The sequence below is a fragment of the Phyllobates terribilis genome, unplaced genomic scaffold, assembly GCF_046119375.1.
Source record: "Phyllobates terribilis strain yellow unplaced genomic scaffold, ASM4611937v1 Scaffold_8__6_contigs__length_399053987, whole genome shotgun sequence".
Taxonomy (NCBI): Eukaryota; Metazoa; Chordata; class Amphibia; order Anura; family Dendrobatidae; genus Phyllobates; species Phyllobates terribilis.
The window spans coordinates 127524396-127543456 of record NW_027362768.1 but is presented as its reverse complement, the minus strand read 5'-3'; the positions used below and the strand labels follow the sequence as shown (position 1 = coordinate 127543456).

Here is a 19061-nt window from a genome sequence, read left to right as displayed (position 1 = left end):
GGGCGGTCCTTGTAAGGAAGCGGGTGGCTCCCAGGGAAGACGGGCAGGTAATCACGGCAAGTGACAGGGACCGTCTCTGGGTAGAAGGGCAGGTAGTCACGGCAAGTGACAGGGATAGTCTCTGGGTAGAAGGGCAGGTAGTCACGGCAAGTGACAGGGACAGTCTCTGGGTAGAAGGACGGGTACTCACGGCAAGTGACAGGGACAGTCTCTGGACAGGCAGGTGGTCACGGCTAGTGACGGCAGAGCCTCCAGGTAGGCTAGCAGGCAGGTAGCAGGTGAGCGCTCCTAGGTGAGCAGGCGAGAGTCTCTGGACAGGCAGGTGGTCACGGCAAGTGACGGCGGAGCCTCCAGGTAGGCTAGCAGGCAGGTAGCAGATGAGCGCTCCCAGGTGAGCAGACAAGAGTCTCTGGACAGGCAGGTGGTCACGGCAAGTGACGGCGGAGCCTCCAGGTAGACTAGCAGGCAGGTAGCAGACGAGCGCTCCCAGGTGAGCGGGCAGGCTGGTCCATAGACAGACTGACAGGTGTCGGAAGGCAGACCGTCGGACCGCAGACTTGCAAGCAGGTAAACGGATATCTGGCTGGTATCAAGCAGGAATCTGGAAACGGGACCTGAGGGCTGAAGCAGAGTGAAGGCTTTGCAACAACATTGCTCGGGCACCTCCATTTTGGAGGAGGTGCCTTATATATGGTGAAGTCCTCCGGCCATTGGCCGGGGACTCCTTAGGACGGCGCGCGCGGCCCCTTTAAGAGAGGGGGAGCGCGTGCGCGCGCGCCCTAAGCACCGTGGCCGGGAAGCAGCGCGCGCTGCCAGCAGAGCGGGAGGAAGACACCGGGCACAGAGCGGAGAGGTGAGGGGAACAGCGTCCCTGCCTAGCAGGAGGCAGGGACGCCGACGCTACATATTGCATGAAGTTTGGCATATTTATGAGTGCATTTCTCATAAGTCAGAAAAAGTTGCATTCTCTAGACAGGTCATAGCTGTCTTAAAAAGATATAGAACAAATACATTTGATTTGCAGCCATGTTTAATATGCATAAAAAGTCACAATTTGTACAAAAAATGTGCATTGATTTACCTTTCACAAATGGATTTCTGGGTCTTATCTAACTTTAACCATTCTTGAAAAGTTCCATTGGAGCAATTTATGCCAAGTTTATAATTAAGGTCCAGCATTTGATACATAAAGAGTGCAGGAGTTGAAGTGAGTACACTTAATATTTGCAGTGAATTACGTCATTTTTGATAACTGTAGGCTGCTATGTATAATAATTGTAATAAGACAAATTTGGATTATTGCTAATTAGGAGTTTCGGGCTAACTTTTGTATTATCTGCAGTACTTGTTCCTTCTATTACATAATGGTGATGAGATCCTAGTCCTGGTGGATAGATTTTGGTGTAATCATCCTGGATCTTATTTTCCAGTGGTTAATGTTTTGCACGCTAAAATCCAGTTGCAGTTTTTATTGATAATCATTTTGATCGACGGATTCTTAATAATGTAATTTTCCCTTTTTTTGTTAGATGATTACACCAGCATTTCCAGTAAGCCTTGTGATCTTCAGTGCACCAGTACAACCAGAGAGAGGCAACTCTTGGTACCGGCCCATGATGGAACGAGCTGTAGAGACAGGACATATCAGGGAGTTTGTATCAACGGCAAATGTGAGGTACCTCTGTGGCTGTATATATCACATGTATATTTGGCGAATGATCATTCTTATACTATACATCCATACAGTACAACCTGTCTGTATATTGAATGTTTATAAAGATTCCAATATTTTAAAATCAGCACAAAAGTTTTTAAAGTCATTTTCAGACTGGACAGTGCATCCTATATACTCAGCTCCTTAGGATTTTTCCAGGATCCATTGAGATGGGAACGCCACAAACCCTTAGGCAGGCCAGATATTTGATGTGTATTTTTTTCTCATGATTGGTTAGTCTCTTGATTAGCTGAATCTGGTGTTTGAGATAACATCTATTTTGCAAATTTGTGGTGGTTTTAGGGATTTTATTCAGGGTGCTGAATAATTCTGAGATATAGTAAGTGGCGATATATGTGACTCCATGTTGATCAGTTGGTGCTTGAGTAGGGTTACAATCCGTGTAGATAAGTATATGAAAAACTCGGCACTCAAAGAGATAACGTAAAGCAAAGAAATATTTATTAATTCAAACCATAAAATAAATCCAAAATATTATTTCACGTTTCGTCTCTGAATATGGACCTTCATCAGAATAGTGCTGTAAGTATAAATGTAGAACATATGTAGAAGTGCAAAGTTATACACTGTACATAATAGATGAACAACAAAAAAAAACAAAAAACAATTTAATCCTTTAAGAAACCAAACATTTGCCATTTGTTTTGTTTCTTAAAGTATTCCATTATTTTTATTTTTTCTCTTTTCGTGCTATTTGGTATATATCTATGCACTTATACGTATGTTCTACATTTTATGCAGCACCATTCTGATGAAGGTCCGGGTTCAGGGTTGAAACGTTAAATAATATCCTGGATTTGTTTTCTGGATTGCATGAATAAATATTTTTTTGCTTCATTTTTGTTATACCCAACGGTGGCGCACGTGGATTTGTGAACCCACTGTGCCACAGGGCCGGGTATGCCTAGGTAGGGGTGTAGCAACCGGGTGTTCACTGGAGCTCCTGATGGTGGAAACAGGCTGGGCTGCAGGTAGCCCCCAGGTACCACTCGTAGGCAAATGCTGGTACTGCAGCAGCTCCGTTCAGACTAATAGGTTCAGGATCAATACAGAACGGTTACTGGCAAGGAGACTCAGACAGGTATTTCCGAGATAGGTTGTAGCAGTCCAGATACATGGAATACTTGGATGGGGAAACATTCAGATACTGACCGTACCAGGACCAGGGGACTTCGGGAACAAGACTAGGGGACAATGTTCAGGCACTGGCCACACCAGGACCAGGGGATAATGTTCAGGCATTGGCTGCACCAGGACCAGAGGATTCCGGGAACAGGACTGGCCGCACCAGGACCAGGGGACAATATTCAGGCACTGGTCGCACCAGGACCAGGGTACTTCGGGAACAGGACTGGTTACGCCAAGACCAGGGGACAAAGTACAGGCGTTGGCTGCACCAGGACCAGGGGACTTCGGGATCAGGACTGGTCGCTGCAGGACCAGAGATTATGATTCAGGACTCTGGTCGCACCGGGACTAGGGGACCTAACAACTCACTAGTAGGGGAGACTACACACTAATGAATACTGTTGCTTCGGTGACTCCCTAAGGTAGAGGGAGACATAATTATGTACTATTGTGTACTAATTTTACTAAATGCCTCTCAGCTACAAGCGCTGGTCCTATAAGAGCAGGGGAGCGCGCGCACACTAGGCGCCGCCGGGAACTGTGGCGCACACAGCAGCACAGGACGGGCAGCATCCCGGGGACCACGGTGAGGGCCGGGGTGGTGAGTAAGCCGGTGTCCCTGCATGGAGGGTGAAGGGGACACCATGCAGTGGCACAGGCCATTGCGCTACAACTCTATCTCTTTGAGTTCCATGTTTCTCATATATTTAATTCTGAGACTGTATTACTCATTTAAAAGTGGCATTTTGTGTTGAATTTGGAGAAGCCTCTTGTTTTATTAGTTTTGTTGAGCTATTTAAATAGTTCTTGTTTAATTGGTTTACTGAGAACAGCAGGTTTGTGAATTTTTACTAATAAACCTAATTTGCAATAGGGGTTGAATAATTTTGATTGCAACTGTAGTTTAGGCATGTAAATGTGTACAGTGCGGCAATGAACTTACTGCATAGATATGGTGCCATAACCAAGTCTAGAACATCGATGAAATAATGGAACCAAGTTGTACCAACTAGCAATTGACCCCAGACAGACCATACAAATTGGTCAGTCACAGTGATAATATATATACATTTACAACTTCAAACGACCCTCAAAGGGTAATGAATTGTAGAATATTTTAAACTCAGTACCAAAGCTGATTTTTTAGTCATATTGCACTATATTCTAGTCAATATTATGTTTTTTTTATGGCTTCCTTGCTTCCAATAAATGTATATTTTTATTTGCAGCCAGTAGGATGTGATGGAAATCTGTATTCATCCAGATCACCAGACAGATGTGGTGTTTGCGGTGGTGATGGAAGTACATGCTACAGGGTATCTGGAAGCTTCAGGAAATGCGTTTTGGGTAAGTTTTGTAATCATGTCACCAGAAAGTAGTAGTTAAGTGCTATGATGTAGTAATTTATGTTAATACATTTGGCACATTGGTTCTGCTCTAGACTTTCACTACTAAGTAGGATTTTTCCTTGAAAAATGGTTTATAGTCATCGTAGCATGTTTTCTTATACAAAGCTCCAAATCTCCTTGTCATTGCACTGTTGTGTGATATCCTGGGGCCGGGGGCTCCTTCCCTAGTCCTAAAGTTAGGGGCGCCGTAGCTATCCTTGCTCTCTGGATTACTTCTTATGATGAAGACGCTAAGGCAACGTGCCTTGCTGAGCTCCTAAATCAGCCCTTATTTGTCCCCTCCCCCCACCCAGGAAGTGGGGAGTAGAGGTGTATAAGAATACACAAACCAGACTAACAAGGAAAAATGTATAGGGATAAATGAAAATAGTAATCATACAAATGTGCACTCACAGACAACAGAGTGGAGCATCGGGAAGTAAAGGGAATTAAACCAAATAGGGGAGGATGAGGATATGCACACAGATAAATCACCAATCAACAGTCTTCAGAGCAACACTCCAAATGCCTCCTCAAACTAGCATCACCTCCAACTCCAGAACCAGGCTGTATGAAACTAACACTGGCAATCCCTGAATACCAGAGGCGAGTATATATAGCAGAGGGGAGTGGCCAACACTGAACAGCTGAGACCATCAAAGCAGGAAAGTTCCAGAAGCTCTCAACTGAACAGATTAACCCCTGCACTGCTAACAGAAACCTGCACTGTTTAATATGATGGTGAAGTGCTTCTAATCAGTGTAGAAGTATGTGACATCACTGTCTTCTGGCCCCTCTCTGTCGCGGTAAACCTGTGACACTCCTCCATAGACATAATGTTAAAGGGGTTAATTAGGTTTTTAAAACTGATGACCCATCCTTAGAATAAATCAATACTTCAATATTAGATCATTTCAAGTTTGATACACGGCACCCCAACTTATCATCCCAGCTGCTGAGAGTGATATCACCACCAATCTAATAGATAGTCAATCAATTTAAAAAAATCTTGATAACCCACTTTAAAATATAAAATTCTCTCTGCCGTCAACCACAAATATGGCACTGTCAGGAGCTTACTGCATACTGTTTGCATATGTAATGGGATCAGAAGAAATTAAGCTGTACGGATATACAGGTGCATCTCACTAAATTAGAATATCATCTAAAAGTTAATTTATTTCAGTTCTTCAATACAAAAAGTGAAACTCATATATTATATAGAGTCATTACAGACAGAGTGATCTATTTCAAGTGTTTATCTCTGTTAATGTTGATGATTATGGCTTACAGCCAATGAAGACACAAAAGTCATTATCTCAGTAAATTAGAATACTTTATAACAACAGCTTGAAAAATGATTTTAAAATCTGAAATCTTAGCCTACTGAAATGTATGTTCAGTAAATGCCCTCAATACTTGGTCGGGGCTCCTTTTACATCAATTACTGCATCAATGCGGCGTAGCATGGAGGCGACCAGCCTGTGGCACTGCTGAGGTGTTATGGAAGCCCAGGTTGCTTTGATAGCAGCCTTCAGCTCGTCTGCATTGTTGGGTCTGGTGTCTCTCATCTTCCTCTTGACAATACCCCATAGATTCTCTATGGGGTTAAGGTCAGGCAGGTTTGCTGGCCAATCAAGCACAGTGATACTGTTGTTTATAAACCAGGTATTGGTACTTTTGGCAGTGTGGACAGGTGCCAAGTCCTGCTGGAGAATGACATTTCCATCTCCAAAAAGCTTGTCGGCAGAGGGAAGCATGAAGTGCTCTAAAATTTCCTGGTAGACGGCTGCGCTGACTTTGGTCCTGATAAAACACAGTGGACCTACACCAGCAGATGACATGGCTCCCCAAACCATCACTGATTGTGGAAACTTCACACTAGACCTCAAGCAGTTTGGATTGTGGCCTCTACACCCTTACTCCAGATTCTGGGACCTTGATTTCCAAATGAAATGCAAAATTTACTTAGTGTGTCAATGACTGCCTTCTGGACATCTGTCAAGTCAACAGTCTTCCCCATGATTGTGGAGCCTACTAAAACAAACTAAGGGACCTTTTTAAATTCTTAGGAAGCCTTTGCAGATGTTTTTGTTAATTATTCAAATATACTGAGATAATGACTTTTGTGTTTTCATTGGCTGTAAGCCATAATCATCAACATTAACAGAAATAAACACTTGAAATAGATAACTCTGTTTGTATTGACTCTATATAATATATGAGTTTCACTTTTTGTATTGAATAACTGAAATAAATTAACTTTTTGATGATATTCTAATTTAGTGAGATGCACCTGTATCTAACGGGACTTCTCTTTCGAATTGCTGGCTCATACTGGGGTCTATGTGTGAGCTGGGAGTCGCTTTTACAATATAAGCCTACGGAACCTCTAAAATATTTTTAGGTCAATAATGCACTCAAAGATAAGAGTGTGATGGTATGTCTTATTGCAGAATAATACTTTTTTCTCCACTTAAAAACTTTTCCCTCTCCCTCCCTCCTGTACTAGCCGCTTTGTCTAAATTTCACAATCCATACACTGAAGTTCATACATGGAAGGATCAGATTACAGGTACTGCCCATAGATTGTATTGGGAGGGAAAAGGGGAGGAAGAGGGAAATACTTCAGCAGAGAGAGACAGACGCAGAGACATTCACACAGATGCCGCTGCTAGTTATAAATATTTTATCTCACCGCAGTGCTGGATTCACAGTTAGACTGCTCAGTACTGTTACATAATGTCGTTGATTCTGCTGCTCTTCTCAGGGAGTGTTATAGAGAGATAGGGGAGCAAGAATTTCTTTTTCCTATGTGTGCAGTTTATGGGGAATACTATAGAGGCTAGTCTCTGCCTACTCTGGAGCTAAGCTCAGGTACAAATGACTGTCATACCTTGCAGATAGATAAAACTGCTAAATATGCAGGATACAAGTCATATAATGTTAAAAAAGTGTTTTTCTTCATTTAAACCTACATGACAGCTTATTCTATTTATGTCATTTATTCTCATAAATTCCAGGTTATGCACTTATCACAACGATTCCCGCAAAGGCATTTGACATCCTTATCACAGAAAAAAGAAATACTGAAAATATTCTAGGTGAGACTGAGAAACTAAGGTCCTTTGCTCGTTTCCTAACAGTGTGATATGTCAAATAATAAAACATAGGATAGAATCTGAAGTTAACTGGATAGTCTCTTGTGCATTTTGGCTACATCTTTTAGTATGCTTACTATATGGATATCTCCTTACCTGTTAATGAAAAATAGTGAAAATGCAGAGGTGCTGGTGTTTCTCCCATACAGATTTGTATCAATGTATGAACTATCCAATTATCTGTGTGGTGTGTCCTATATCATGTTTTGTGGTTACAATGATAAAGTTTGTGATGATAAGAAACTTAAATTAGATTAAACTATTTTAGGGAGTTTATACATATTTGCCATTTGTTTTAGTTGTTAAATGGCTTGTATGTAAAATGAGTTCTTTATGGCTCCAGAATATCTCATATTTATTTTATCATCAAGAGCACAGAAAAGTAAACCCTCTAAGAACATAGAGCAATGATGTAGGTAGGCTTTCCTTCACTTTGAAAGATTCGATATACTTTAAAATGATTGATGTGAACAGAGCCTTATACATTATCATAGAATCATAGAATGTTAGAGTTGGAAGGGATCTCCTGGGTCATCGTGTCCAATTCCGTGCTCAATGCAGGGGGTTGGATATATATCAGCTGTATGGATTTTGTCCATATAGCTTATATATGAGCTATATGGATAAAAGCATTAGAACTTTAAGGCCACGGTCACACATTCAGTATTTGGTCAGTATTTTACATCAATATTTCTAAGCCAAAACCAGGAGTGGAACAATCAGAGGAAACGTATAATAGAAACACGTCACCACTTCTGTATTTATCACCCACTCCTGGTTTTAACTTACAAATACTGATGTAAAATACTCACCAAATACTGATCGTGTGAACGTGGCTTTACGATACACATTACACCTACAGGGGCTACCATGACATTGCTCTTTATATCCACAGACAATAATATGGAGTTGTTATCAGCTATAACCGTTTGTACTCTTCTGGGAAGGCTCTACAAGGTTTTGGAGTGTGTCTGCGGAAATTTCTTAGTTAACATTTTGATCAGAACGTATAAGCCCATTCCTATATTACAGAGAACATCTCAGTGGGTCCCTAATCTGCCAGACCTGTGGGATAGGTGATAGTTTACCGATTAGTAGCAGTCCAACCGCTGGAACATGAACTGATCGGCCGAATGGGGAATTTCTTTCCCCGACAGGGCACTTTTATACCCATTACAAAATGGAGCGGCAAGTTGGATGCCCGACTGCCTCTCCATTCATTCTCTATGCGGCTGTAGGAAAAAGCCAAGAGCAGTACTCTGCAGCCTCTTAGGAAATAAATGGAGCTCTGGTCGAGTATGTGCGCTGCTGCTGCATTCTAATGACTTGTGACTGGAGTTGGGACCCCCACCGATCAATTAGTTATTATCTATACTATGGATAGGTGATAGCTTGTTTTGACTGGGCAAGCCCTTTAATGTCCTTGAAAACCCCCATAAGCCTAATGTGCGTCACAGTATAAACTCTGTGATGGTACATGTGAGGGTGTGATCATACCACATTACATCCACTGATTCTTTTTTTTAACACATATCATTTTCACATTCTTATTCTATTTCATATCCTATTTATTTCTCCCTAGCTCTTGCAGACTCTGCTGGGAATTTCTACATTAACGGGAACATGATGATGGATAATCCTCAGAACTTTCGTGTTGCAGGGACATTGGTCAAGTATCGACGACCCCCAAATGTCCACAGCGAGGGACTGGAATACCTAACTACGCCAGGACCTACCAACCAGTCCCTCAGTGTCATGGTGTGTGTGTGAGACCCCAGCCCATCTGCATGCCTATAAGCATCATGTAGTTCTACATTTATAAACACAGACACCACAGGTAGTCCGAGATTAAGGGGCATATAGGATAAACCTCAGTGGGCGCTACCTTGTGTTTGTATATTTTGGCCATACATGGCTATTTTCTTGGCTCTAACTTTTTTAAGAACTACAGAACATAAAAAGGTCATCTATATGCCCCCCATAGCACACAGATTAACTTCTAACTTTTCTGGTTGCTTCAATAAGTGTTAAAGTTTGTGAACCTCCTTGTGACATCAGAAAAATTAGTTATTAAAATAATTTGAATGCTTTTATGTTGATGCTGCGGGAGAGTAAAGGCTACCTTTATCAAAACAGGGTAAAGCTGACTTTATTTCCCATAGCAACCAATCACAGCGCAGCTTTCATTTTCCCAGAGCAGTTTAGGAAATGAGAGCTTAGCTGTGATTGGTCGCTATGGGCAGCAAACCTAGTTTCACTTTGAATAAACCTGGCCCTAAAAAGAACTGAATGTGCTTTAGAGGCCAGAATGGATAATGAGTAATTAATTAATGGCACTTGATGCATTTAAGTTTTGGTATTCTGTCAGTAGAGAGTAAACTGAGTAGGGTCACTGCTTGTGTATTCATAAAGTTGTATAATTGTGCAGTGTTCGTGCTTTCTTTATATAGTTTTGTGTCTTTTTAGATATCTTAGATTTATACTGTATAAATTATTATTATTATTATTGTATATTATTATAGCACCATTTATTCCATGGCGCTTTACATGTGAAAAAAGGGGGTATACATACAAAAACAATTACAATGATCTTTAACAAAATGTGATGGCGACTGGTACAGGAGGAGCGAGAATCCTGCCCGCGAGGGCTCACAATCTACAAGAGATGGGTGAGGATACAGTAGGTGAGGGTACAGCTGGTCGTGCAGCGGTATGGTGGAGTGAGGGTTACTGCAGGTTGTACGCTTGTCGGAAGAGGTGGGTCTTCTGGTTACTTTTGAAGGTTTCCACGGTAGGCGAGAGTATGATATGTTGGGGTAGAGAGTTCCAGAGTAGGGGGGAAACACGGGGAAATCTTGAATGCGATTATGGGAAGAGGAGATAAGAGGGGAATAGAGCGGAAGATCTTGTGAAGACCGGGAGACTAGGTCACAGATATAAGGAGGAGACAGGTTGTGGATGGCTTTGTATGTCATGGTTATGGTTTTGAACTGGAGTCTCTGAGCAATGGGGAGCGAGTGGAGAGATTGACAGAGAGGAGAGGCCGGGGAATAGCGGGGGGACAGGTGGATTAGCTGAGTTTAGGATAGATTGGAGGGGTGCGAGAGTGTTAGAGGGGAGGCCACAGAGCAGGAGGTTGCAGTAGTTGACCGGGAGATGATGAGGGAGTGCACTAGTGTGTTTGCAGATTCGTGGTTGAGGAATGTGCGCATCCGGGAGATATTTTTGAGTTGGAGTCGGCAGGAAGTCGAAAGGGCTTGGATTTGTGGTTTGAAGGAGAGATCAGAGTCCAGGGTTATCCCAAGGCAGCAAGTTTGCGGGACTGGGGAGAATGAACAGCCATTGACGTTGATAGAAAGGTCAGATAGGGGGGATGAATGAGATTATGGAAAGATGATGAATTCTGTTTTATCCATGTTAAGTTTTAGAAATCTAGCAGAGAAGAAGGATGAGATAGCGGACAGACATTGTGGGATTTTGGTTAGTAGGGAGGAAATATCGGATAGATCTGTGTGTCATCAGCATGGCAACTTTCTTTCATAAAACAGATGTAGAAAAAATATACATGTAGAATATATAAATGGGTCATATCACAACTATGATACCGATTCATTGTTGCATTGTTTTTTTCCTCAAGTTTTCAGTGTTTTGCACCTTTTGTTTGTTTGTGCCATATTCATATTGCACCTTTTTTAAAATCTATTTATTATGTGTTTGCCTGTAGCTTTTTTATGTTCGCCTCTGTGGACGTAATAGGATTTCCGCTTGATTCATCATCGGCAACTTTTTCAAAAATTTATCGCAAATGTACTTTAGTCCTCCATGAAGTTATCTTATATATGCCAGATATTTTGGTACAATTTTTGCCCCACTTGGTGAAACATGCGACTTTTTCCGCTAAAAGTCGCCAAACAGGTCAAAGACAAAAATAAATAATATTTTTGTCTGTGTGCAAAATTCATGAAGCCATTTTCAAGTATTTGGTGCCAAAACTACATTGAATACCACAAGACAAAACAGAAAAGTGACTTAAAAAATGCAAATGACGAATCGGAGACTATGACTTTTGCAACTAAGTAATAACTTTAGTGTTGTTTCAAAATGGATCTTTACTCTATATGTTCAGCTAGTGCTTGTGGAAAAATATGACAGCAAATTCCAAAAAGTCCCGGCACTCACATTATGTTGAATAAATTCTTTTTAATTAGTCAACAAAGAAATTTCATAAGACGCATTTCAGCCCATCCCAGGCTTTCGTCAACAATATCTTGTTAATGAAAGCCTGGAATAACTGAAACGCGTCCTATGAAATTTCTTAATTGATGAAAGCCTTGGATGGGCTGAAACGCATCCTACGAAATTTCTTTGACTAAAGCCTGGGATGGGCTGAAACGCGTCATATGAAATTTCTTTGTTGACTGATTAAAAAGAATTTATTCAACATACTGTGAGTGCGTGACTTTTTTGAATTTGCTATAACTTTAGTGTTGGACTAGGGGCATCGCGCACATCATAGGAAATGAGTCTGAGCTAACACCCCTTATCTATCAATAATGGTTAAAATTACTTGGAGATCAACCCATAAAGAATTCTCTGGTATCTCACTAATGTCTTTTACCTCATTAGACTTTGAAATATGTAAAAAAAAATGAAAAGTGCCAAATCATAAAGTTAGAAACTAACAAATTGCTTCGGCGCAAATGCCTGTTTTGGGCTACCTGTGATGACATGACATATCAGTAAGTATAACAGCTGACCACTGAGTCAAGTCGCCACAGTACATTATCGCTGGCAGACTATAAATGAAGACTGGCGGTTGGCCATTGGAACTTTTGCTTTAGGCCGGGGTCAGAATAGCGTATCAAAAATCATCTGATTTTTATTCACAAAATTCGGATGATTTTTATCGGCAGTTTAATATATATACAGTACAGACCAAAAGTTTGGACACACCTTCTCATTTAAAGATTTTTTTGTATTTTCATGACTATGAAAATTGTACATTCACACTGAAGGCATCAAAACTATGAATTAACACATGTGGAATTATATAGTTAACAAAAAAGTGTGAAACAACTGAAAATATGTCTTATATTCTAGGTTCTTCAAAGTAGCCACCTTTTGCTTTGATGACTGCTTTGCACACTCTTGGCATTCTCTTGATGAGCTTCAAGAGGTAGTCACCGGAAATGGTCTTCCAACAATCCCAGAGATGCTTAGCACTTGTTGGTCCTTTTGCCTTCACTCTGCGGTCCAGCTCACCCCAAACCATCTCGATTGGGTTCAGGTCTGGTGACTGTGGAGGCCAGGTCATCTGTCGTAGCACCCCATCACTCTCCTTCTTGGTCAAATAGCCCTTACACAGCCTGGAGGTGTGTTTGGGGTTATTGTCCTGTTGAAAAATAAATGATGGTCAAACGCAAACCGGATGGAATAGCATGCCGCTGCAAGATGCTGTGGTAGCCATGCTGGTTCAGTATGCCTTCAGTTTTGAATAAATCCCCAACAGTGTCACCAGCAAAGCACCCCCACACCATCACACCTCCTCCTCCATGCTTCACGGTGGGAACCAGGCATGTAGAGTCCATCCGTTCACCTTTTCTGCGTCGCACAAAGACACGGTGGTTGGAACCAAAGATCTCAAATTTGGACTCATCAGACCAAAGCACAGATTTCCACTGGTCTAATGTCCATTCCTTGTGTTCTTTAGCCCAAACAAGTCTCTTCTGCTTGTTGCCTGTCCTTAGCAGTGGTTTCCTAGCAGCTATTTTACCATGAAGGCCTGCTGCACAAAGTCTCCTCTTAACAGTTGTTGAAGAGATGTGTCTGCTGCTAGAACTCTGTGTGGCTTTGACCTGGTCTCTAATCTGAGCTGCTGTTAACCTGCGATTTCTGAGGCTGGTGATTCGGATAAACTTATCCTCAGAAGCAGAAGTGACTCTTGGTCTTCCTTTCCTGGGGCGGTCCTCATGTGAGCCAGTTTCTTTGTAGCGCTTGATGGTTTTTGCAACTGCACTTGGGGACACTTTCAAAGTTTTCCCAATTTTTCGGACTGACTGACCTTCATTTCTTAAAGTAATGATGGCCACTCGTTTTTCTTTACTTAGCTGCTTTTTTCTCGCCATAATACAAATTCTAACAGTCTATTCAGTAGGACTATCAGCTGTGTATCCACCTGACTTCTGCACAACACAACTGATGGTCCCAACCCCATGTATAAGGCAAGAAATCCCATTTATTAAACCTGACAGGGTACACCTGTGAAGTGAAAACCATTTCCGGTGACTACCTCTTGAAGCTCATCAAGAGAATGCCAAGAGTGTGCAAAGCAGTCATCAAAGCAAAAGGTGGCTACTTTGAAGAACCTAGAATATAAGACATATTTTCAGTTGTTTCACACTTTTTTGTTAAGTATATAAATCCACATGTGTTAATTCATAGTTTTGATGCCTTCAGTGTGAATGTACAATTTTCAAAGTCATGAAAATACAGAAAAATCTTTAAATGAGAAGGTGTGTCCAAACTTTTGGTCTGTACTGTATATATCTTTAAATACAGTTTTCTAGGTTAATAATGGCAATGTATCCATACAAATCGGGCGCCATAAGGGAGGTTCCATATGGGATTTGATATTTTTTTTTGCGCACCCACTGACTTAAATAGTCGAGTCTTGTCCAAAATACACAATAAAATAGTGCATGTTGTGAATATATTTTTCACATGGATACTCAGCCCTATTGAATTACATTGGTCAGTGTGCTGTCCGGTTTTTACTTGGACAGCACACGTCCGTAAAACACGCTTATCTGAACGAGCCCTAAACCTGAACGTAGCAGACTGATTTTTCTCCCGACTCCTCCATACACATGAGTGCTCAGCTCGTCCGAGCAGTCATGCTTTTTCAACGGGGAGAGAGGAGAAAGCTGCAGCCAGACTTCTGGCGGTGGCTTATCTCCTCTTAAAACAAAAATATTGGCTATTGAAATTCCAACTGCCCCATCCTTCATTCCCCTGACATCATCTGTCAGGGGAGAGTCGGGAGACCCCCATACACATCAAATAGTTTACTGGTCCTTCCGAAATCAGTGGATTCGGTAGAATTTCATGGGGTCCTTGAGATTGGTGAGGGGCTGAGGGGGTCAGTACTGTTTTATGCTTCTTATTTGTTTACACTCTTATAATCTCTTATAAATTGTTGGCTTAGCCAAGCGTGTACAGACATATAGGGTTAGGGGGTATCAATTGCTATGTAAAATATGGCTGTAGGTTTGCATCTCAAATAATCAATGAGAAGGTCCAACCCGCACTTACCTGTAACTTGTATGTATCATCATCATGAATTAGCTCTAGTGTTCTGTATATCTTTATGGATGTGAAAATGTTTGCATGATATCTTGCAGTAAAAAAAAACAATGTGTTTGTCAAATGTTTCTGCTGTCATCAATGCTCTTAAAAAAAAAAAATCCTCTTTGTTTTTTTTAGTATTATAATTTCAACGGAAAGATCCCACACATTACCTATGAATACACAGTACCTCGTGCCCCAGAAGCACCGCTGCCTCTTCTTTCCGAACCAATACAACCTATTCCTCAAGCTCCAAGTAATATGCAAAGTGGAGCTCAGATTGAGTCTGAGTCTACTGACATTTTTAACTGGGAAAACGCTGAGGACACAGAGAGATCCTTTGTACATCAAGACGGAGCTGCAAAAGAACAAGTGATTGTAGAAGACCAAACAGACAGTAAGCTCAATGTTTATTGATCCTTCAGTGGTACTATAATGGAGAATGTAGATGTTTCTGAGGATTCCCAAACCTGGAGATATGGGAATTAAAGTAAGAACATAGATTTTTTGTCTGTGATCTAAGTGAGGAACCCTCCAGTTTGTATTGAGTAAATTATTATCAAAGTGGTGCTAAATGGAAAAAAATTGCAACCTTAAGGGGGTTGTCCCAGAAACAAAATACATACAGTGGGTACGGAAAGTATTTAGACCCCTTTAAATTTTTCACTCTTTGTTTCATTGCAGCCATTTGGTAAATTCTAAAAAGTTCATTTTTTTTCTCATTAAAGTACACTCTGCAAATTTGCTACTAAGTTAATTCTTACTTTTGCAAATTTATTAAAAAAGAAAAACTGAAATATCACATGGTCATAAGTATTGAGACCCTTTGCTCAGTATTGAGTAGAAGCACCCTTTTGAGCTAGTACAGTCATGAGTCTTCTTGGGAATGATGCAACAAGTTTTTCACATCTGGATTTGGGTATCCTCTGCCATTCTTCCTTGCAGATCCTCTCCAGTTCTGTCAGGTTGGATGGTGAACCAGAGATGCTCAATTGGGTTTAGGTCAGGGTTCTGGCTGGGCCAGTCAAGAATGGTCACATAGTTGTTCTGAAGCTACTCCTTTGTTATTTTAGCTGTGTGCTTAGGGTCATTGTCTTGTTGGAAGGTGAACCTTCGGCCAAGCCTGAGGTCCAGAGCACTGTGGAAGAGGTTTTCATCCAGGATATCTCTGTACTTGGCCACATTCATGTTTCCTTCAATTGCAACCAGTCGTCCTGTCCCATGCTGCCACCACCATGTTTCACTGTTGGGATTGTATTGGGCAGGTGATGAGCATTGCCTTGTTTTCTCCCACATACCGCTTAGAATTATCACCAAAAAGTTCTATCTATCATCTCATCAGACCAGAGAATCTTATTTCTCATAGTCTAGAAGTCCTTCATGTGTTTTTGACTCGCCCAGGGGGATATGGGGGAAACTCGGTACCTGGGCCTTTACCTTCTTGGGATGTCACGGCAGTCGGCTCCCGGTCCCGTCATCTGGGGTCACTCTTTAAAAGGAGTTTTAATGTTTTTAGTTTGTCTCGTGACGCCACCTGTGGTTTCCGGTAATGGTTACCACCGCTGCCGCAGACCTCCGAGGGGTGATGGGATAGCAGCTGAGATGTTTCTGCTCCCCACAGGCGGAGCGGGCCCCCGGGGCAGGGTTGATTGATGGGATGCGGGTGAGAGATGGCCCGGTCGGGTCAGGGAGAATGACGGACACGCACACAGGGGATTCGCTTCAGTACCTTTACTGGTGTAACGGCAGGTATGGTCCAGGGTACTTGCTAGGAAGGGTGCACTTCAAGACTCTCCCCAGTGAGCGGGTATAAGGCCTCCTGATCCGTGTCTCCCTCTCTCTAAGCTTCTGGCCCGCCTGGAACTTGACCTAGCTTCTATGTTGTGTTGCTCTCTCACCTGACCGCTTGGTAGTAGGACTTTTCTTTGGCAACCACTATCCCTGGATGCTGGTACCTTCGTGGTTCCTAGTCCTGTATTTGATGGTAGCTTCAGGATAACCAGGGGTCTGGAAGCCTCCTGGTATGCCGGTTGTCTCTCCTGGGTGTAGAGAACCCTGTAGGCGCGGACTCGGTGTCCGGATTGTGTCTTGGGGTGAGCCTGGGATGCTCCTCTGCCCCCTCAACTCCTCTCTCCTCTCCTCTTGCCTCGGCCACATTCGGGGCCCTCAATACACAGCAGCTCACGTGCTGCTTCTTCACTGGTCTAAGTGCCAGCACACTGTCCCACTGAACTGAAAAACTGACTGCCTAACTCCACCCTCCCATATATATATCCCTAACAAGGCTCCCTCTGGTGGTCTGAGGTGGAAGGGTGGAGGTGTCTGTTTGTAGTGAGTGCCTCTTGTGGAGAAGTCCGTCCATGCACCCTTTTGGGTCCTGTGGTACCTGTAGTAGCAGGGTGCCAGATTTTTGAGCAAATTCTATGTGGGCTTTCTTCTTGCACTGAGGAGAGGCTTCCGCCAGGCCACTCTGCCATAAAGGCCCGACTGGTGGAGGGCTGCAGTGATAGTTGACTTTGTGGAACGTTCTCCCATCTCCCTACTGCATCTCTGGAGCTCAGCCACAGTGATGTTGGGGTTTTTCTTTACCTCTCTCATGAAGGCTTTTCTCCCACGATTGCTCAGTTTGGCTGGACGGCCATGTCTAGGAAGACTACTGACGGTCCCAAACTTCTTCCATTTAAGGATTATGGAGGCCACTGTGCTCTTAGGAACCTTGAGTAATGCAGAAATTCTTTGGTAACCTTGGCCAGATCTGTGTCTTGCCACAATTCTGTCTCTGAGCTCCTTGGGCAGTTCCTTTGAGCTCATGATTCTCATTTGGTCTGACATGCACTGTAAGCTGTGAGGTCTTATATAGACAGGTGTATGCCTTTCCAAATCAAGTCCTATCAGTTTAATTAAACACAGCTGGACTCCAATGAAGGAGTGGAACCATCTCAAGGAGGATCACAAGGAATGTGTAGCATACCTGGCGGCGTTCTTGCATGGTGTTCCATCTCTCATCATGCAAGATCGCAAACTTCATCTCCCGCCCAGCTTCCTGGTCTGGCTTCTTTCCTTGTGCTCTGCTCTGCTCCACTTTGGCTGCATAGGGCGACGCCCGCTGAACTTCCTGTTTCTTGTACCTGCTGCGGACACGCCCCTGTTGCACCTTCAGCCTATTGCTGTCCATCTTTGGGTATTTATACCACCTTCTTCCTCAAGATGGCGCCTGAGCATTGTTTCTTGTCAGTTGGCTTTTTGTCTCTGACATGCCAGGTCCTATCCTGTTTTCCTGTTCTGTGTCTGAACTGTGGTCTGTTCTTGTGAACACGCTTCTTGCCTGTTCTTTCGCCTTCTAGGGGCCGTATTCCTAGATCTGCCTGTCTGTGCCTTGCGGTATCTGTTCCCGTCTGAACAGAGTCCTGTTTGTGTCTCTGCCTTGCGGTATCTGTTCCCGTCTGAACAGAGTCCTGTTTGTGTCCCTGCCTTGCGGTATCTGTTCCCGTCTGAACAGAGTCCTGTTTGTGTCCCTGCCTTGCGGTATCTGTTCCCGTCTGAACAGAGTCCTGTTTGTGTTCCTGCCTTGCGGTATCTGTTCCCGTCTGAACAGAGTCCTGTTTGTGTTCCTGCCTTGCTGTCTCTGTTCCCGTTCCTCTGTTCCCTGTTGTCTGTGCCACGTTTCTACTTTAACCTTGTCTCCCTTTTCCCTCTATGTCTGTTTTCTGCGTCTTTCTGCAGAATCTGAACCCGCTCCTAAATTCCTTCTCGTCGTCTCTGTACCTCTGTTGTGAATTTAGTGTACGCTCGCTACTTCTATGTAAGTACTGTGCGTGCTTCTGGTTCTGCTTTTCCTTCTCCGTCTGTTCTTTGTGAACAGAGTCCTATCCCCTTGCCTTGTTTACCGCTCTGCGGTGTCCGCTCTGCTCCTGCTTAGCTTGCTGCTCTTGCGGTTTCTGCTCTGCTCCTGCCTTGTTTACCGCTCTGCGGTGTCCGCTCTGCTCCTGCTTAGCTTGCCGCTCTTGCGGTTTCTGCTCTGCTCCTGCCTTGTTTACCGCTCTGCGGTGTCCGCTCTGCTCCTGCTTAGCTTGCCGCTCTTGCGGTTTCTGCTCTGCTCCTGCCTTGTTTACCGCTCTGCGGTGTCCGCTCTGCTCCTACTTAGCTTGCCGCTTTTGCGGTTTCTGCTCTGCTCCTGCCTTGTTTACCGCTCTGCGGTGTCCGCTCTGCTCCTGCTTAGCTTGCCGCTCTTGCGGTTTCTGCTCTGCTCCTGCCTTGTTTACCGCTCTGCGGTGTCCGCTCTGCTCCTGCTTAGCTTGCCGCCCT

The 19061-nt window shown here is 43.2% G+C and overlaps 1 protein-coding gene across 1 annotated transcript in view; it reads left to right on the top strand.

Annotated features, from left to right (window-relative positions):
• Positions 1–19061, top strand: part of LOC141156410 (ADAMTS-like protein 2) — a 76446-nt gene that overhangs the window by 27588 nt on the left and 29797 nt on the right. The window contains exons 5-9 of the mRNA XM_073642604.1: positions 1530–1675; positions 4093–4210; positions 7275–7355; positions 8995–9170; positions 14895–15153. Of these exons, the coding sequence (XP_073498705.1) occupies positions 1530–1675; positions 4093–4210; positions 7275–7355; positions 8995–9170; positions 14895–15153 (780 nt within the window). The remainder of the gene's footprint in view (positions 1–1529; positions 1676–4092; positions 4211–7274; positions 7356–8994; positions 9171–14894; positions 15154–19061) is intronic.